This window comes from Sminthopsis crassicaudata, chromosome 3, assembly GCF_048593235.1.
Source record: "Sminthopsis crassicaudata isolate SCR6 chromosome 3, ASM4859323v1, whole genome shotgun sequence".
Taxonomy (NCBI): domain Eukaryota; kingdom Metazoa; phylum Chordata; class Mammalia; order Dasyuromorphia; family Dasyuridae; genus Sminthopsis; species Sminthopsis crassicaudata.
The window spans coordinates 317,037,799-317,059,880 of NC_133619.1; the positions used below are offsets into that span (position 1 = coordinate 317,037,799).

The following is a 22,082-nucleotide window of genomic DNA, read 5'->3' on the forward strand; positions in this document are numbered from 1 at the left end:
CCTGAAGACTGAAGCACCAAATTTTCAGAATTAAAAAACTCTCTTAAACTTCCTCTGATTGCTAGGCTCTCTTAGAGACTAGTCTGACAGCTATGGCTTTACTAAATTCTTTTGTGACTATAAGAGAATCTCTTTGAATTATTTCAGACTAATTATGAACCATAACTCTCACACATTTCAATTATACAGATAAACAAATATGAAGTGATTTGAGATGGGAGTGAGATTTGGAAACCTCAAGAAATAGATAAAGTTTCTTAGAGGTAGTATCTAAACTAACCTTGAATGGATGAGCATTTATTAAGTACTTATTAAACATTCAGCTAAATGTAAATTTGGGGATATAAATTTTAAAAAGTGAGATAATTCATGTTCTCAAGAAACATACTTTTACTGGAGGAAGATAGCACATCTACTATTCAGTTGCAGAATCAATAGAAAGGCAAATATTTACTAAAAGCTCTTCAGAAGGACAGATAGAAAAGACAGGGGTCCTTTGCTATGTCGATAGGTCAAATAACAGTGCTGGGACCCTGCAAATTATAGAGACAGAACAGAGTGGATGGCCTGGAGAATGTTAGAAACCAATTGCAGGGCAAATAATAAGAACTCATGGTCTTTGATCTCACTGGAATAAATGGAGTTGGTGATTTCCATGTCATCTGAGCCAAATGAGCAGATAAGCAGGCTAGATGGGTTTTGAGCAGCACCAAACCAGGGAAAGAAGAAAGGAGTGAAGGTATGAGAAAGAGAGTACTTAGTGGCAGTGCATCAGTCAGTTTCCTAGTCATAATTCAGGGATTTAAGGCAAAAATAAGAAAGGAGTACATTCAAGTTATAGAGATTGTTGTTCTTTTTTCTTTGTTCTTGAAGAGGATTAATGAGGCAAAGAGGGTGATGTCTTGACTTGCAAGTGAAATGAATTTTAGAGAGGCAGGACTGTACAAAGTCATCAGCATCACTCTCTCCTCCAGTCATCCAAGGCTGGTGGCAAGATATAGGTCAGGATTTTATATCTTATAGTAAAAGTAATAGGGAGCCATTGAAGATCTCTGAGCAGGAAAAAGACAGTCAGACCTGTGCCTTAGAAGGATTGTTTTGGCAGCTCTGTGAAAAATAGACTGATGGAAGAAAGAAGCTGAAAGCAAGGAGATATTACAAAAATCCAGGCAAAAAGTGGTAAAGACCCTAAGTATTTGAAATGCTGTCATCTGGAACACATAACAAATTAAAAAAGGATCAGACTTGCTTTCCTTGATTCTAAAAGTAAGAACTAGGAAGGATTGGTGGAAGTTGCTGAGAGGCTGATTTGAGCTTTTTATGAGAGAAATAAATTTTTGTAACAGTAACAATTGTCTTGAAGTAGTCTCATCTTATCTCAGCTTTACCTCTTACAGGATATTTTCAAGCTGAGAATGTTACTAGTGATGGACTCAATGGCCTTTAAAGTTCATCTTACTATAAGATTGTATAATTCTGTGAATTAATGAGACAGGTTTTTGAAATCCTATTCAAGCTTGAGCTTTTGTTTCTTTTCTACTTAATTCCGAATTTATTAGCTGATACCCTGTTGGGTGCTATTGGGTGGGAAGAATGGGAGGAAGCTCTCCTCATTTTCTCATTACTTCTCAGTTCCTATTGGGATAGTTTCCCACTTTGTTCTGCCTAGTGCCCCTGAGACAAATGCTCTGAGTCACTTACTATAATGGGAGATAATAAATATTTGTTGATTATTTTATTTTGTGATACATGACAAGACCTAATTGATTATTAGCATTAATAATCAATTTATTTAAATAGATATTTTTATTATTTATAGCTCATAGATACTTAATAAAAGTATGGTCATTTGGCTTTCTCTTGTAAACCAAAGAGGAATCATGGAGTTTTCTCAAAGCTTATATGCCCTTAGAAGAATAGGTATTCTGAACAATGAGTAACTCTTATAAAAATGAGAGAATGTGGGGACAGTGACTTTATTTGTGTCACTTTTATTCCTTTCTACCCAGACTATCTCCAATCTTAGGTAATCTAGACAAAAAAGATATTCCCCCACCTAACATGTCTGAAAAGAACTCAATGGGTTGGAATTCCCCTAGATTAGATGTTCTTTGTAAGATCTTCTGTTTGGTAACAATCCCACCTAGATAATATGGTCTAGGTGAGGTAACTTTTTGGACAAGGTCAATAATCTCTTTGAGAGACTGGACTTTGAATGAGGAAATAGGAAAGAAAGAAAAATCCTAAATTCTCCTTCTCCAATATTAATTGGTTATTAATATAAGAGAGAACTATTCCTTTCTCTCATTCTCCTATTTGATTCTTTTGAGATACAATATCCTCAAAGAACCAGTATTAATTATCAATCAACAAGTATTTATTAAGCACCTACTGTGTGCTGAGGATAGTACTAGGTGTTAGAGATAGGAAGATAGAAAATGATTTAATCTTTAATCATCAAGAAATGTACATTCTACTGGACAAAGTTTCCCCTTGTAGAAGATATCCTGTGTTGTAAAAAAAGCATGTCCTAAAAGCCTTAATACAATTATAAGCTTTTAATTTTTTAAATGCACTGTAATTTTTGAAACATTGCATATAAGGGAACTATATAACATTCTCTTTCCTGCAATGTCTCCAACCCAACTCCCCTTTCTTTACATTTTGAATGTGGTTTTCCTTCTGGTCCCTCCCATTCACTTCATGGCTTAGTTGTTATAAGTGCTTTCAATTCTTTATATTGGCTAAAGTTTTGGCCATTAATAATAAAGGAAGCACCTTTTTGGAGGGCAACTCTCAGTTCCATTTTTTCAGACGCAACTTTTTTTTTTCTCAAACTTGCTTCAAACTCACTTTTTAAAAATTCTATACTGAAGACTTTCTCCACTGGAGAATAAAACCCAGCAAGTCTGAAATCAGGTGTATTCTGGTAAATACTTAGCAACAGGTTCTCTAAAAAAAACAAACAACCCCCCCCAAAAAAAGAAAAACCTGTATATATGACACATTTCGAATAAGCTGCTTTATTAAGATTTTTTTCACTGCCATAAGTCTAGACAATCAACAAAACCATAAATCAAACCTTGATTTGTAGCATTTACTTATTTTTGAATTATAAATGCTAATCCTGAAAATTGAACAATCAGCTGATTCATACTAGCTTTCATACTTCTATAAAGCCAACCTTATCATCTTTTTATCTTTCTATCATTTCCCCTCTTCCTTCCTCAGACATCTTTATTTCTCACCACCAAAGTCCTTGGCAGTGTCAGTTCATACAACATCAGAAATGCATGCATTTTTATCAGTGGAAATCACAGTAAAGAGTACTTAATACAAAATGTTAAGTAAAAGTACAAAAGTAAAGGTACTTAGTACATGCTTTGCTCTTTTATCTTAAGAATTATGGGACCTTTTTCTAACTGGTAGTTGAAATTTCCTTTTTATACTTTCCTTATCTATTAGAATGTGAATTCTTATAAGCAGAAATTTTCTTAGTTTTCTATTAGCATTAGTGCTTAGCAAAGTACTTTGTACATAGTAAGCATTCAGTAAATGCTTTTTCACTCATTCTATTAATAGCTCCTTCATTCTCCTAGCTCTCTCACACTCTTTCATTAAAAAAAAAATCTTCCCTCCCTTGTTGGAAAATAGAGCTCATTATTTTCTTATAATCTAGTGTTTCCCTTTCAAAGGTATGGAGCACAGTCGAGATTCATCTAACAGAATGAAAATCACTGACTTTAGCATGCAAGTGAGGATAAAGTAGTCCTCCTTTTCAGCTTCCTGTTCTAAATGTTAGGCCAGATGACCTGAGGAGGATTGGGAATTGGGGGAGAAACACAGCAGTAAAAGCAGTCTTTTTTTATTTGAGAAAATGGAAAATAATGAAAGGCCATGATATCTTCTGTCTGTCATAAAGCCCAAGGCCTATAGCCTGGGCATCATGTTTATAAGAAAGGAGGACTGACTTGTGCTATGGCATTAATTCAAACCAAAGGGAGCTGTTTCATTACTATGTCACCCCAGGCCTTGAAGTAGACTGATCAAGTTTGTGTCAGCAAGACTTAGATGGCCAGCCTCAAGTGTGTGGGCCCTAAAAAGCCTTGAGTTTATATGTGACATTTTAATGCTGAGAAAAAAGAAACATGCCAGAGTGAAGTATAAAAAGAAAGTCAGAGGCAGGTGTTGTCTTAACAACAGCATAAACTGAATGAGTAAAAAGTAGCCCTGAGGAGGCATTCTACCCCTTTGCTATCAGAGAAAGCATCCTTAGGCAGACAACTACTACCCACTCTGGGTTTATAGCACCATCAAGAGTATTCAACCTCAGGCTGCTCTTGAGCATTTTCTTTTATAAATTTCTTTTTATAAAATTATTATTTTAAGAAAAGACCATTGCTTATTTTGTGGCCCCCATCAAGCTTCAAAACATAACCTATATATGAACACTAACTTATTAAGTGACCACTGCTGTCATTCATTTGAGAAACTTCATGGCACAAGCACAGTGCTCATAGGCCCTTAGTTCCTGAGGAAGTAATAAGATGATGACAACATAGGAAGCTTCCAGGGAAATCCAATATCTGAACACAATATGAGATTGTAGCCAAAACCAAATAAGAATAGATTCATTTTGTTTTATTTCCCTCTTTGTCACCTGCTTCTTCGGGAAAGGAAAAAAACCCTAAATATGATAAATTAGATTCTTTGGAACAGCTCTGAGTATAGACTGACCAATATTCCTCTGCATCTCTATATCTACCATTGTTAGATGAATGCTTTAAGATGCTATCCTTTTCTCCCTATAGCATCCCTAATACAGACATGCTTTTTTTTTTCTTCCAAAACTCAGTGCTTCTAAGATTTTAACAAAATGTTTTATTGAGAATTTAGTTGTGATTTCTTAAAAATAAAAAGATGGATTTCCTAATATATCAGAGCTATAGAAGAGAAACAAACCTCTCAATTTACAGATGAAGACTCAGAAATCTTCCTAAAGTCTCTCATGTAGTAAATAGCAGAGCCAGAATTTGAGCCCAGTTCTTCCTCCTCCAAGTCTGGTGGTCTTTCCAAAATTAAGGATTTTGTATAATTACTCTATGTTAGATAGATTTACCTACAAAAATCAGAACCATCATTTTAAAAATAGTACATAGTAGTTATCAAAAATACATAAGAGGTGCTCAGTATATGCATATGGAATGTCTCCTGTGCCTGATTCTCTTAAGGATCCTGCTATTTTAGTAAGAACTTATATGGTCTTGGGTTGGCTAAGATGAGAAGAATGACAATTCAAATATTTCTTATTGCAAATCAATGTAATCAATGCATTCATTTTTCAATGTATTCATTGTCAAACAAACATTTTTTCTGGGTTAAAAAATCACTTAAGAGATTGAAGAAAACTGAGCTAGTTTTTCTTTTCAAACTGGTTGAATGAGGTAAAAATTAATTTACTGTGACATTGATTTTCAAAGAACTGAAAAAGTTTTTCATGGGTTGGAAAAATAACTTTGAGATTTCAGAATACATCTGCCAAAATGAAGATAATTTGCAGCTAATTTATTATAATTTTCTTTTTTTCCCTGGACTTGATTAACTAGTACAAAAATATCAATTGTAGCTACAATATGTAAAGTTCTATGGAGAATACAAAGAATAAACATGGTCCCAGCACTCATGCAACTGACATATATTGTTTAAATTCTCTTTACTTGAGTCATAGAATGATAATGCTAGAAAAGATGGTAGAAATTACATAATCCGAACTCTTCCCTTTATATATTAAATAATTATGTATTAAAGTTTTAGAGAAGATATGAATGAAATATCCAAATTAGTTAATTGTCAAGCCAGAACTAGAACTCTGAACTACTGGCTCTTGATTCAGTGATTTGACTTTCTTTGTTTCTTTATTTGTCTTTTCTATAGCAAATACTGTTTTTTAAATGTGATTTTTTTACAAATGACTGGTACTCTAAACTCAAATCTGTACCTGGAAATCACTCTGACCACCTTCTGCTTTGTATACTTCTACCAGTGTTAAGGAATAGAATGTACCGGGCAATTTTGTTAATGATGGATGATGGGACAAAATAGAACACATCATTTTTCTATAGCTCTTTTGATTCTGCACAGTTGATAGGAGTGGGGAATAATAAAGCCAAACTCTCTTTGATCAAGGAATGAAAGCATAAATTGAATGGAAGAACATGTTTTTGCAAAATTTTATTCTTGTGATTTGAAAAACATATAAAACAGTAGCATACACTCATTGTTCATTTATAAACTAGTAAAAATGTCAGTCCCTTGTATCTCACTATTATGTAAGATATAGATAGTATTTTACTTGGTTTCATGGAATATGATTATTCAATGTTGGCCCAAACAACTGAATTAACCTACATTAGAAATGTTTCTCATGCACTGTTCATGAAAGTGCACTTTACAATGGCATTGTAATAATGACTTGTCCGGTTGGGAGGTCACCTTGTATGTTTGTAGACAAAAATATAGATATATGCATATGCATTAGTTATCTTTTGAGCTCCTGCCATCAGTTTGGTTCTTTTCTCTTACTTCCATAGGAGAAAATGCCAGATCTGAAACTGAAATCAGTGAATTTGGGAGCTTGGATGAGAAAGAAAATTTCTTTCTTTTCACTAATCTTTATCTGAAAGTAAGCATTTTCTTACTATACAAACATTATATACAAACATATAAACAGACATATTGAGATACACACACACACACACACACACACACACACACACAGAAACACACTATTCTGAGAATGGGTTCATAGGTCATACTAGACTACCAAAGAAGTCTGATACAAAAAAGGTAAAAAGCCCTGCTTCAGATCATCTCCCATTTTAAGTGAATATCAGCCAGCCAGGCCTCTGAATTTGGTCCTCTGAATGAAGTTCAGTATTTCTTGTAATGGGTTCTTAAGGTCAAAGAAGATATGGTTCAGGGTTCATTGTGATGATGTCTTACATTAGTCTGCCACACTCTTTTGATGTGTGTCTGGATCAGTGGCTCTAAATATGAAATGAAGTGACTAAGGTTAGAATATATAGCATAAAGACAGTTGCTTATTTTGTTTGTGATGTCTTCAGTAGATAGCTGATGTGCCAGAACCAAAAAATGAAGTCTGCCATTAGGTACAACTTACCAATTAAAAAATAGGATGATACTAATTGAAGAGTATAAGATCCCTTTTCAGATCTTATCTCACTGACTAATTCTTATCTCTGGCTTATTCACACAGTTAGTAGTGACTTTCCTCTGAAATGACCATATATTTATTTTGTATACATTTTTAACAGATTTTATGTATGTATGTTGGAGTTTTTTTAAATATATGTAAGCTCTTTGATTTTAGAGATGAGTTCTTTTTCATATTTCTGCCCCTAGCATAAAGCATAGGGAACTGAAACATAGTAAGGACTTAATAAATGATCCTTCTCTTCTCTTTCTATTCATTTCTTTAAAGCTTGATACTTTTACATTCTCTTCTGCTGTATCTTCAACTTGTTATTTTAGAAGATTTACCCTGGAAAATTGGAAAATTGTTACAGATTTGTATGGATATGAGTGTGAGTGTAAATATGATTTATACTGTGGAGAAAAGAAAGAAAATTTGATAGGAGTTCTCATTCATTGGATTTTGTGGATCTCCATCTCTTACAGAAACAAAACAATGGACTAATACAAAATATCAAAGGAAAGTAAAAGCATAATTACAGTATTAATGCCAAATTTAATTGAATTAAAAAGCATTTATGAAACATCTACTATGTGTGCCAGACATTGTGTTAATTTTGAAGAATATGAAAAATCAAAACAAAACTTTAATACAGATAACTAGATGGCACAATCAATAGAACTCTGGGCTAAGTTAAAATATAGCCTCAGATACTTATTAGCTCAGTGACCCTGGCCAAGTCAATTAACCTATCTACCTTAACTTACTCAATTGTAACATGGAGATCATAATAATAATTACCTCCTGGGATTGTTGTGAGGATCAAATAAGACAATATCCCCTTAAGTATGTAAAAGAATTCTGTTTTGTTTCTTTCTTCCTTAAAAATCTCAGCCTTTAGAATAACATTCTGTTATTCTAAGTTAACCACAAAATATGGTGAAGACATCCTCAAATTATCTTCACTTCCAAAATAAGTTTGCATCATTGCTTTTTAATCAGAGCTGGGTTACAATACTGAAAAGTAAGTGTGTCCAGGAAGTTACCATGAAAAAATCCAAACACCTAAGTAATCATTTAGACTAGTACTGGGCAGTAGTACTCTGTTGAGTTCATTCAAATAGACAGAAAATTGGGTAGATCCGGGCCTCCTTCTGACTTACCAAAGAATTGGAATAAAGAGTATTAACTATATGGTCTTTCTTAAAGATGCTTGACTCTTCTCAAAGGACATGACAAGGCAGAGGGAGGGAGTATTGTAAGGAGAAGGAGGTAGAGAATCTGGAACTGAATTTTTTTAGAAATGTCAAAATTGCTTTTACATGTAATTGGAAAAAAATAAAATACTTTTTAAAAAAAATATGGTTAACTCTTCACAAATTCACTCTGAGGCAAAATCATTATAGAAAATATGTAAGTAGCACATGATAAAGGCACAATCCCTAGAAGTTAACAGGCAAGAACCTCCATATAATTAGATTTTTCGACAATTTGTGACTTATAGTAGTAGGGAGCAAATCCCACCAATGCCACCACATGGATAATAGGATCACAAAATTAGAGCATCTAGTCCAAGCCTCTCATACTGTAGATGAGGAAATTGAGGGAGGATAAATAACTTGTCCAAGAAAGTGATAGCGGAGATTTGAGCCCAAGTCCCTCGACTTCAAGTCCAGTTCTCTTTCCACTCCAGTACCTTGACAAGCTGGGATTTACACAGTTTATTTACAAGGAACTTTATATACTCATCTCATTTCACCTCCCTTGCCATGTTGGGATTTACAAAGAACTTTATATATTTTCCTCACAACCACAAGGTAGAATATAAAAGTATTATCCCAATCCAGCATGCTGATGAAGAAATTGAGGCTCAAAATCATGCAATTGGTAGCAAATTTAGGTTCTGAATTTAGGTCTGGTGATATGAATTCTAGCACGGTCTTGAATTATTTGGAGTTTGTTTTAGTTTGCAACTAGGATTTCATAAATGTGGAAGCTCCCCTAATCTATAATGATGAGAATTGACTGTGATACTCAGAGGTCAAGAGATTTGCTCATGAACATACAGTAAACTATCAGATACAGGACTGGAATGTTGAGTCTCCTCAACTCAACTGAAAAATTACTTAAGAATGGGAATTTACTTCAATCCAACAAATATTTAAGGATATTCTATGCATAAGGGATGGCACTAAGTACTAAAGAAAATATATTTTTAAGAAAGAAGGGGGCAGCTAGATGGCACAATGGATAGAGCACTAGCCCTGAAATCAGGAGTTCAAATCTGGCCTCAGACACTTAACACTTCCTAGCTTTGTGATCCTGGGCAAGTCACTTAACCCCAATTGCAGAAGAAGGAGGAGGAGGAGGAGGAATAGGAGGAGGAGGAGGAGGAGGAGGAGGAGGAGGAAGATGCAGCAAGGTATTGATGATGGTGTCCTATCAGGAAATGGTTGAGAATAAAAGCTCAATGAGTATTTGTTGATGTATTGATAAAGCCAAATATTTGATATTCCTAAAATGAAAATCATTGAATGGTCATTGCTTCAAACAAACTGAGGCCTGAGAAAGATCTTAGTTTAAAAAAAAACAAGGTAATCCACTGTATTTTGAGAGATTGCCTGTCATCTTGATTTTTGTCTTGTCACTGGATTCTAATTATCCAAGAGGACACAGTGAGGATGATAACTTTGCACAGCCCTGACTCACTTAAATCCAATTCATGAGCAAATTAAGACATCACCCTTTTGATGTTGTTGGACCTCTTTGAGTATGAAGGATGAACAATACCAGCAACAGCAACAATAACAACAATTGAACCCTGCTCAGGAAATTCTAGTAGCATTCTCTTGTCTTTTGAATAAAGCATAAATTCCTGTTTGGTCTTTAGAGTTCTTCATTAGTTAAATCTAACCTATTTCTACAGACTCATTATAAATTACTTTCCCTTACATACTATACATTGCACTCAAGCTAAACCTACTTTCTGTTACTCATCCATAGCATTCCATCTCCCATCTCAGTCTTTGTAGGCTGTACTTCATGCCTGGATTGTACTCTATCCCACCTCAATCTTTTACAATCCTAGCAAGTTTCATCTCACACTTGAGGCTGGTCCCAATTAGTATAAATAATGAATCTACCTGGAGGCAGGTCGTGGCAAAATAGAGTGCTGAACCTGGAAACAGGAAGACCAGAATTCAAATCCAATCTCAGCTGTTTACCAGATATATTACTCTGGACAAGTCATTTAATTTCTTCCTGCCTCAATATCCTCAAATGTAAAATGGAAATAATAGAACCTAGAGTTGTTTTAAGGATCAAATGAAATAATATTTGTACAGCATTTTGTATAGTATCTGGCATATAGTAAGTGCTCCTTTCCTTATCTGAAATGGTCACATTATTTGAATTAGAAATTAATATTTCCATTAGATTAGAATCAATTACCAATCGTAATTATGATTTCAAGTAGTATGAATTCAAATTCATTCAATCATTAAAAGGATTTCACTATTAATTCAAACTAGATACTACCTATGATTCTAATCCCACCCACACTAAAATGTACTTTGTATTTACTTTACAATGCATTTTGTATATACCTATGGGTGTAAATATTGTTTCTCCTATTAGACTATAAGCTCTTTGAAGAAAGATAATACTTTGTTTCTATCTTTTTATGTCTAACAGACCTTAGCCCTAGACAATAGCCTATTAAACAATAGGCACTAGCAGAGGGCCTGGCACATGGTAGATATTAATAAATGATTATTTATTGATTTATTGATTGACTTGTTGGAAGTCAAATGCTTAGACAGATAAAGCTTCTTACCCCTTTCATTAATTATTGGCTTATGATTGAGAATCAAAGTCAAAGACAGGCCCATGAATGACCTTGGTGCTCACTATGTTCAAATGTTATTTCTTTGGCTCAGCTTCCTGGTACTGGACTTGCTTCTTTCTCCTTGGAGTCAAGTGCATAGTGGTAGCATTTAAAAAGCATTTTGTTAAAAAAAAAATACAACCGTGGTTTGCCTAGAGCAGAAATTATGTGTGCTCTTGCTTCTCTTTGTAAATAATTGAATTTGTCTCTTAAGTTCAGGAAGTTCAAGATTCCTTTTTTATATGTGGAGCTGACTGGTTCTGTTTTCTTCATATATGCACCAGACTGTAATCTAGGCAAAAAAATAGTGTGCAGTTGAAATTGCAGGAAGAATGATAGAGGAGATTGACATGTCTTCCTTAGAAAAGTTATTTTTAAACAGAGAGAATGCCTGTTCTCATGCTGAAAAGGCCTTTAGAAAATACTACTGGGATTGAAAAATCAGTGGGTGAAATTCCCATCACCTGAGATACTTGTGAATATGAGTTGTTGGTGCCATCTGCTGCTTGCAAACAGCTATTGAGAAGATGCTATTTGAATTATGAAGGGGTATATGTATAGGAGCTTGAGAAACTGGGTCTCCTTAAAGAAGTCCCAGAGGCAATGTAGCATTATTCCAAGCCGTGGGCATTTTTAAGGACAGCAAATTACTGATATTTTCTGCTTCACTCAACCCACATCTCTCTTTTTTACCAAGGAGAAGTTCTTCCAAGTCTTTGCCTACAAATTACTGAGCAACTGTTTTGGATAGTGCAATGCTGATTAGAGACAAGACTTGCTCTTTCTTCCTGACTCTGAGTCCAGAATCTGGTTCTCCTACTCCATACTGACTGTAAAAACTAGGAAATCTTTTCACATTTCGAGGGACTGGGTAGGAGGGAAGGGTGAGAGACTGATGAAATAGATCTTGGTGGGTTTCCATTTCTGTGGATTCATCAAAAGCAGAAAAACCATATAATATATCCCATTTATATAGCATTATGAAGTTTATAAAGAGTATCTGGGGGTTATTCTCTAAGATTAGGCTTGGAAAGTTTAAGAGCAATTGTTAATCCACATTAGTAGGAGTAAGGTTGTTTGTTGTTTATTTGTTTGGTTTTTAGATTTCAAAAATTCACTATATCCCCCGATGTGAAATAAAGATCTGGTGGTTTAAATACAAGGAAACTAAATTTTTTATAAACTTGTGAAAACATGCTCACATTCTCTGTCACATTCACTCTCTATACTTCAATTTTTGAAGCAAGGTGGTTGAATGGACTGGCCCTAAGGCTTCAAATGAGAGGGAGAAAGTGACATTTCATATTAGAGACCACCCTCTTAACATACATATCCAGTGTTCATGTAATTTTCCCTGCTCCCTTCAGTGGGTCCAGTATCTTTACCAAGAAAACCCCAATAGGGTCATTAAAAACTGAATATAAATGAAGAAAAAACTGAACAACAAAGCATACAGCTATAAAACTGTAGGATTATTCTTGTGTCAATATTAGTCCAGCAAAGAATCTGAATTCATGTCTTCCTAACTTTGAAGCCATTTCTCTATTTATTCTGTCATCCTCCTTTCTTTATAAACATGAATTACTATTAATTTTTTACTTTTACAATATTGGGAACTCTGGATAAGAAAATTTACTATATTAGAAATTCAATTAAAATGTATATATAATTCAGTTTAATTGAACAATAGTTATTGACTGTTTGCCTGATATCAGGCACCATGTTTGAAGCTAGGAACAAAATGAAATGCTTTCAAGCAGATTATATTCCATTAGATATATGTTGAGGGAAAAGCTACAAGCAATTCTTTTCTTCTACAGATGACTGGTTTGGTTTACCAAACTGGGCTGAATTGACATAAGCTGTATATGGAAAATTTTTTGTTATGCTGCTGCAAAGATTTCAGATTTGCTTTCCATTGTGTAATTCAGGTGGGAGTAACATAGAGTGTTTTTTGGTTTGTGTTTTGATAGCACAGCTAACAAATTGGCCAAGTGATTTGTTAAGGGAAGTGTTATTCCATCCATTCCATCTAGATGACTTAAAAGAGATTACTGAATACAGCTCAATAACCAGATACCCATATTTATAGTTATGATATTCATTGTTACTAAATTTATTTTTCTTGATTTTGAAGAGACTGTATTAAAAAGGCCAGCTAAGTAGCCAGAGTGCCAGGATAGAGTGGATAGAGTACCAGGCCTGATGTCAGAAAGATGAATTCAAATCTGGCCTCAGACACTTATAAACTGTGTGACCTATGCAAGTCAATTATTTTTTTTTCTTTTTGCTGCAGCAATTTGGGCAGGAACACACAGCTAGGAAGTAGTAAGTAGTAAGTGTGTTACAACCACAATCTGTGGTTTTATTTGAACTCAGGTATTCCTTACTTCAGATTCTCACTCTATCTGCCGCACCACCTAGCTACCTAACAGGATACAGACAACATGCTTTGTTATCAGTCTTCAAAATCATAGTTAGTCATTGTATTTATCAGATGGTTTCAGAGTAAGTTGGTAAAATTTAAATAGATGATGTTGAATGAAGGGAGCAGAATCAGGAGAACAATTGATATAACACAACATTGCCAAGACAAATGACTAATCTTCATATGACATAGATTCATAACCTTTTCATGTCCTGATTGTCCACTTAGAGATATTACCCAGCATGTTATTGTACTTTTCAGATGTTAGCACCCAGAACTGAACATGATACACCAGATGAGATCTGATAAGGGCAAAATACAGTGCCTTTCAAGCTTGTTGTTGTTATTTAGTCATGTCTGACTCTTTGTGGGACCCCCCCTTTTGGGAGATTTTCTTGACAGAGATACTGGAGGGGTTTGCCATCTCCTTCGCTAGCTTATTTTACAGATGAGGAAACTGAGGCAAATAGGGTTAAGTGACTTGTCCAGGGTGACACAGTTAATAAGTATCTGGGACTGCATTTGAATTTAGATCTTCTTGATTTCAGACTTGGCACTCCATCCATTGTTCTATCTAGCTGTCTATCTTATCACCTGTCATTTCCCTATATTTTTCTGTTCACCAGGGACCCTGGATCCAGACTGAAGTGGATTTTAAATGTTATCTAGTCCTATTTTCTCATTTTACAGATAAGGAAAGTGTCATTAGTAAAAGTAACACAGGTAGAATGTGGCTGAATTGGTGTTTGGACTCCAAATTCAACACTCTCTCTGCTATATTTCACTTTGCCTTTTCTCCCATTTCTCTGGGAGACACTAAATAGGTTAATGGCAAGGGCCCTAAATTTGAAATCAAAAGACCTGGGTTTGAATGCTACTTTGATCACTTCCTGTCTTAAATACTCTGGACAAGCCATTAAATCCTCCTTGGCTGCAGTTTTTCTAACTTTAAATGTTAAAAGTTTTTGCTCAAGAACCACTCTCTTCTTATATAGCCCCAGGACTGTCTAAGAGGATGCCTAGGGGTGGGGCAGGGCTGGGGATTTCCTTTAAGTCTCAGCAACAGAGGTTGGGCAAAGAAATTCTGCTCCTAGTTTCTATGTTGACCACCAGCAAGGAAAGATTTTCTTGGTCCTCATAAAACAAGTGTAATTTAGGAGAATGAATGAGCAAAGTAGATGGGAAAGGCTTCTAATCATTCCACTTTCAGGAAATCTATATGCTCCTGCAAGAAAGGGCGTGAGGGTAGTAATCAAATTTAGAAATCAATCTATTATTTCTTGTTGCAATTCAGACTATTTCCTTCTAATTCAGTACCCTATAGCACTAAGGTAAAAGGGAATACATTTTAAAATTAAGGATAGAAATATAGTCCATAGTCATTTCCCATTTGGTAAATGGTTCTTTTAGCTCCTGAATAGATATATTTATGATTTCATAGGTAAAGAGAACTCCCAGGTAAAGAAGTTTCTTCTATCAATGCAGGTCAGCACCATTTCTACAATAGTTAAAGTCTTAAGAGTATTGCCTAAAATACTGAGAAGTTAACTCACCAGAGCCACATAGTCAGTGTACAGATTGGACTTGGACCCAGGTCTTCTTGGCTTTGAGGATAGGTCTTGATCCACTTATACCACACTGCCTCTCCTAAAGAAAAAAAAAAAAAAAAAAAGTATGGAAAATTAGACTAAGTCACAGTTGCTATGCATGGTTTTCTTATTTCTTTATTATATTTCCATTCTTATTTTCTTATTGCTTATTTTATTTGTTACTATTAACCTATAGTATATAATATATTATATCAAAGAATATTATATTTTCTATTGTATACATTATATTATTTGTATTTATTTCTTATTTCTTTTAATCCTTATTCCCCTTATCTTCTTGGCTTAGTTTTTAAGAAACTCTCTTCACTGAAAAACTTTATGTGTTTCTTCTGTAGAAGAGAAATTCTGGATAATACCCCAAAATATACACATGAACTTAAATGCTCTGTCTAAAAAAGAGCATGACTTATTTTACTTAAGTCAGTTTTACTTGTAACTTGCTTTTAGGCCACAATCTCTTTTGTATGCTTCTTCCCCCTCCCCAAAGTTGAATAAAGTAAAGTAGTTAAACAAAAAACACCTGCAGTATTAGAGAATGACAGATGTTACTCTTGCCCTGTAGATTTTTGAGAAGAGGGAGTTAAGACTAGGACTTTGAACATGCTGCTATGGAGCCTAATAACTTCACACTTACTAATTAGAAGTAAACCTCAGGGGCAAACCACATAGCTTTCCTGTCTAGAGCTCATTTCCTAGAACACTGCCAAATAATAAGCAGCATTTTATATGTAATATGCTTAAAGTATTTTTGTTCTTATACAGAAAAAATTACTTTTCTTTACTCTAGTTAAAATAGCCAACTCACTCCTATGACCATAATGGAACTGCTGATGCAGGTTGCTTCAAAAACTATGGAGAAGAAATGGACTTATGGAGTTATCTACTCATTCATGCAAATACATCTTATCTGGGGTAAGCCTCCTAATTGTGATTTGTTATCAGATGACTTTGTTTTTTGGGGGGGAATGGGAGTTTTGTTTATATTTTTAAATGACTTGTGAAATTTCAATAAAAATGGGTCACTAAGAATAATATCATTAATACCTTTAAGAGTATATATTTAGTGGCACAGTGGATAGATTACCAGACCTGGAGTCAGGAGATGTACTTTTCCTGAGTTTAAATCTAGTCTCAAACACTTACGAGTTGTGTGATCCTAAGAAATTAATTTAACCCTGTTTGCCTCGTTTTCCTTATTTATAAAATACGCTGAAGAAGAAAATGGCAAACTACTTCAGTATCTTTGCCAAGAAAACCAGCCAAAAAGAGACTGTTTTGGTCATCATGTGGCCCAGATGGGTTCAGGAAGAGTTAGGCAGGACTAAACAACAATAGTATCTCCCATCTGACTTATAGATGTCACATTTCAATATGAAAAAAAAAGTGAAAAGTGATCTTGCTTCTCTGCTGCAAGACATTTTCACCTACTCTTTCCTAAGAACTCCTAGAATAATTTAAGAAATTGTGTGTTCTAGTGGAAATGTTCTCTGAACGATAGTCAGGATAATTCTAAAACACAGGGGGGAATCATATTGCTGGAGATTCAGAAAGACTCCTTAACACCATTTCCTCTCTTAAGTATTTTTTAATATAAAAAAGCACTTCTCCTCCAAATGCAAGGATCCTTGGGAGTTGAGCATATCTTGGACTTTAATGAGGTATGTGCTATAGTGGACCTGGGAGACAAAATAGAGCATCCTTATGTGAGCAGGAACTTGAGACTCAAGAGTCACATTTAAAAATAGAAAGGAGAAAGATGAATTTTGCATTCCATCCTGTGTATATTAGAGTGTACCCCAATGTCTCTGTAATTTACTGTATTACTCAGACCATAATGATTAGGAAGCATTTAAGAAAAAAATCATTACATCACAAACTATGTTGTAGAATAAAGTCTATAGAATATTAAAAAAAAAAAAAACAAGTATTTTCTGAAGCACTATATACCTCCCTGGCACTGACATTACATTGCACTGACCTCTGACTACACAATTTTTTATCTACAACAGTTTGAAAATTATTATTATTTTTTTTGTCAAAAATCCTCAGTCTCTGTCACTTGTTATTTTTTTAAAAGTCTTCTATTGTGTATTTGGGTCATATTTACCATTATATTTCAGTGCTCAGTGTTGAGTGCTAAACTAAGGCAAATGTTTTTTTATATAGAGCCCTCTGAGAAAAATCATTATTTAAACTCATCATTTGAAATCACCCATTTAAAAATTCCTCCCTGCTCCTATCCTCAACAAAAATCTTTCTTTGATGTCTCATTGTGATATAAACATTTCCCTGAGTCCTCTAAGGTTGTGTTTGTCTGCTGAAACCAAGATTGTTAGGTCCTCTCAAGCCGAACAACTTTAAATAAGGAAGAAGCAGCCCCATTTTGTAAGGGAGCTTAAGAAACATGGATTCTGTTACATCTAAGACATCAGACTTCCTAGCCAGAGTAGATAGTACTGGTCAATTGGATTTTTAAAATTTCCTTTTCATTGTGGATTTAAGAATCCAACTCATACCAATTGAATTATTTTTCAAGGCTGGCTTTTCAGCTATATCTCCCCCATCTTCCTCCCTAGTATATTCAACAGGGATGATAGAACATGGAAGACTCTGTAATGACTGTTTTGAGGATGATATTATCTCCTCTAAAATAGAATTTTTAATCTCTGCATGTGTGAGTGTCTGTGTGTGTGTATATATATATATATTTCTTAGACCTCTTTGGCATTTCGATGAAGTTTATGGACCCCTTTCCAAATCTATGTTTTCCAATACAGAATGTAATAGGGTTATAATTAATATATGTTTATCAAATTTTTAAAAAATTAATTGGCCTCAGGCTTAGAACTCCTCCTTGTGTTAGCTATTTCAATCTTCTAAATATTATATTTCATGTGAAAATTAATTATTATGTTTTATGGTATTTATCATATATGTTTAATTTATATGTATATATATGTATGTATATATTTAATATTTTGTATCATATGTAAGTCTGAAATTCAAACAATACAATCCAGTCCAATAATCATTTAACAAAAAACATGTTTTGTACAAAACACTGTACAAAGTTCATGGGATATGAAGCAAAACAAAAAAATTGGTCCCTAAGGTGATGACATTCTCCAAGAGGGATGGGTTGGAAATAATATACTAAATAGCTATGTCAATCCATAATGATTTAGGGTAAAAAAACAAAATAATAATAAGATTAGGAAAGGACTCTTGTAGGAGATGATATTCAAGTTAAGCCTTGAAGGAACCCAAGGATTCTGTGAATGGGGGGAAATAATGCATTCTAGGAAAGGGCAAAAAGCCTTTACAAAGTCACAGAGATAAAAGACGGAATATTGAGTTCAGCTGAAACTTAAGAGCACATTACAGAGCATATTATGCAATAAGTCTTTAAACATAAGCCAGAGCCAAATTATCAAGTGACTTAAATTTTAAATTGAGAAGTTCATATTTTCTTAGAGCATTAGAGAGCCAGTGAAGTTTTGGTATAAGCAGGATTGGTATAAGCAGACTTCTGTTTGAGAATATTTTAAAATGTTAAAATTTTTTAACAAACAAAAATATTTTCTCTTCTTCATGTATTCTTCATATTCCTTCTCAAATGCAAAAGAAAAACACACTTGTAACAAATATGAACAGTGAAGTGAAACAAATTATTACATTGTCCATGTCCAAAAAGTACAGCTCAATGTAGACCCCAAATCCATCTCCTCTCTTATAGAAAGTGTGTAGTATCTTCCATCATCAGTCCTCTGGAATCAAGATCAGTCTTAAAAATAGTATTTTGTCAGTTTGTGTAGAGAGTGGAGTGGATCAGGGAGAAGCTAAGTGCCAGGAGCCCAATTACCTATCTGCTGTAATAGATAGAAATCAGGTGATAGGAACCTGAGCTAGAGTTGTAGACATGTGAGTGGAGAAAAAGGAATAGATGTTACAGATGCTGTGAAGGTAGAATTGACAACACCAAGAAGATGAATAAATATAGGAAGAGAAGGTGAGAAGGAAAGACACCAAAGTTGCAAATATTAGTGTCTGGAAGGAAGGTTTTATTATTAAGAGACATAGAAAACATCAGATCATAGAAAAACATATCAACTTGAATTTTAAAATTTTCTTATTAAAAATTGTTTCATCCTTATTTCAAACATTGAATTAGATTCAAAGGCAAGCAATTTTGCCAATCCATTCCAAGTTAAGTGGATGAGTTGTCTGAACCAATCCTGAACTAAGTGTTCTGGGCTGCTCAGATTCTTTCCTACCTCTATGAGTCCTCATACTCATGTTTTCTTAGTTTGATCAGCAATCCCAATGGATCTGGTGACCAAGGAAAAATAAACCAGATAAAATGATGCTTGGTATTCTTTTCTTTTAGGTAATCTAAAAGGAAGATTTGATGAAAGAAATGTCATCTATGCTACTCCTGGCATGGATGTGAACTTGACATGTCAACTTGAAAACAGAAGCTTGTTGGTGCAAACACAATGGTCCAAAATCGCCAATAATACAGAAATAATAGGTCTCTACCACCCTCAGTATGGTTATAACTGTGGTGCTGTAACCTCCTGTGAATCCTTAGTCTCATTCACTGTATTGTCACCAAATGTTTCAGAATGGACTTTGTACTTGAGAAATGTTTCTGCTGCATTGAGTGGGAAATACGAATGTAGTGTTACTTTGTTTCCAGAGGGCACTTTGACAAAGATCCAGAATCTCATTGTACAGAATGAAGGTAAGCAATAGAAACTGAGCTTAATAAGAACTGGAAAGGTGACTGTGCCTTCTTATATTATTTCAAATTAAGGAAGGAGTATGGTACAGTGGGTAGAGATTTGGCTTTGTAACTTGAAAGACCTGGGTTAAAAGTCTGCCTCTAATATTTACCACATTTATAACCCTGTGCAAATGTGTCACTTAAAATGCTAGATCAAATTCAAATTTAGTTGAATCCCTGTTAACAGCATATTGACCTAGAAAATATCAAATCAATATTTGTATAGTATTTTAATTTATTTTTAAAAACATTTCCCAATTACATGTTAATCCAGTTTCAGAATATTAAGCAGCTCACCAGTCAGTGTTTGACTCCTCTGCTATAGGCAACTCTCTAGGATAATAGGTTGCAGAGAAAAAGCTGATCTGTACAAGTAGACAGTGTCCTCATTCAGTAAATTCCCTTTACTAATGAAATCACAGGCCTAGGTTTGAGCTCTATCTTTAAAATGCAGTGTGCAGAGGGAAAAACATTATCCCTTTAATCAGAAACCCTGGATTCAAATTCTCCCTCTCATGTTTATCAGTCTGTGATTTGGGGCAGATCACTTATCTTATCAAGCTTCAGGGTCCTTAATAAGAATGCTGGAATAGAAGGCTCCTGGGATCCCTTAAGTTTGAATCTATTATCCCATAAAATTCGCAGCCTCCAGCTTCAGCCTTATATTTATTTAAGGATGGTTTTGAGGTCTGATGTAGCTCCTTATTGATCTTGCCAATTACAATAATGTTAGGAACTAATATGCATGTAATACTTTAAGGTCTGTAAAGCACTTTACACATATTATCTCACTCAGTTTTCACCAGTGCCTACTCAGTCAAATAAGTATGGGAAATTATTTTTATTTTATAGTTAAGGAAAATTCTGGGGTTAAATGTCTTACCCATGGTCATACAGCCAGGAAGTATCTAAAGTAGAATTCAGGCCCTCTGCAGGTAGAACACTGGACTTGGAAAATCAGACAGACTTGAGGACAAACACAACCTCAGTCATTTATTAACTGTGTGATCCTGGCTAAATCACATAACTGCCACCAGCCTCAGTTTCCTCAACTGTAAAATGGGAATAAAAAGAGTATCTGCCTCCTGAAGTTGTTGGGAGGACCAAATGAGATAATATCTGTAAAATATTTAGCATGGTATCTCACACAGAATAGGTACATGCTTATTTCTTTCCTTCCTATGCACTACATCAGCCAACTGCCTCTTCATAATTAAATCCAAGATTAGGAATCAAGGTATCAGCAATTGGATTGCTTTGTTTGTTTGACCTTGCTCAAAGAAAAGTCTTGCATAGATTTGGCAGGTAATCAAGAAAGAGGAAGAACATTTTGAGAATAGATCATCTGTAATTTTAATCAAGAAAATCTAACTGAACATTAAAGTTCTAGATTCAACTTTTTTCTGACTCTTCTTACCATATATTGGTAATCTGACAAGTCATTTAGCCTGTCATTCTCTTAATTTTCCTGTCACTTTATCTTTAGGGTCATTCACAGTATTTTCAAGTGTGCATGTTAATCATCTCTGCAAGTAAAAAATTTTGAGACTGTCCCTTAAAAAGGTATTACATAGGATGATAAGCAAAAGAGGATTTAAGCATCATCCAAAAATACTGATTTAACATAGCAAGATGGATGTGGGTCAATCCCAACACAGAGACAAAATTTCTCCATTTTAGCTGGTATAGAAGTAGATAAAGCTTTGAACTTGAAATCAGCAAGACTTTGATTTGAAACTTGTCTCTTATCTTACTAATTCTCTGTAACATAAGGTGCTTGGATTATATTACCTCTGTCCTTTTAACTCTATGTCTATGGTGTATAATAACTAATAAATGTTAGTCAAAGATATTCTCGTGTTTTGGGGGGGAGTTCAGGGGCAAAGGGGAGAAGTCTTCAAAAGCATATGGGCACTGGGGTAGAAACTTCATGACCTAAGCAGGTTTTATATATGTATGTATATATGTGTATATATGTACATACATGTATACTCCACATCTTTTGCCCACTACTTTTGTTAAGTAATATAGTCAAATTTATAAGATTACAAGTTATTTCCCCAGTTGGTAAATGGTTTGATTCTAAGTCTACAAGATTGATACATCCTGCTACCATGAATAACACTTCCTCAATACTCCATTTAGGGAATTCTGCTTCC

The 22,082-nt window shown here is 34.5% G+C and overlaps 1 protein-coding gene across 5 annotated transcripts in view; it reads left to right on the plus strand.

The window, feature by feature from the left end:
• The window catches only part of CD96 (CD96 molecule), a 151,777-nt gene that overhangs the window by 12,543 nt on the left and 117,152 nt on the right, over positions 1-22,082 (plus strand). For all 5 annotated transcript variants that reach the window (XM_074301150.1, XM_074301148.1, XM_074301153.1 and 2 more), the window contains exons 2-3: positions 15,925-16,049; positions 19,525-19,881. In XM_074301150.1, coding sequence (XP_074157251.1) covers positions 15,947-16,049; positions 19,525-19,881 — 460 coding nt within the window. In that variant the 5' untranslated portion in view covers positions 15,925-15,946. The remainder of the gene's footprint in view (positions 1-15,924; positions 16,050-19,524; positions 19,882-22,082) is intronic.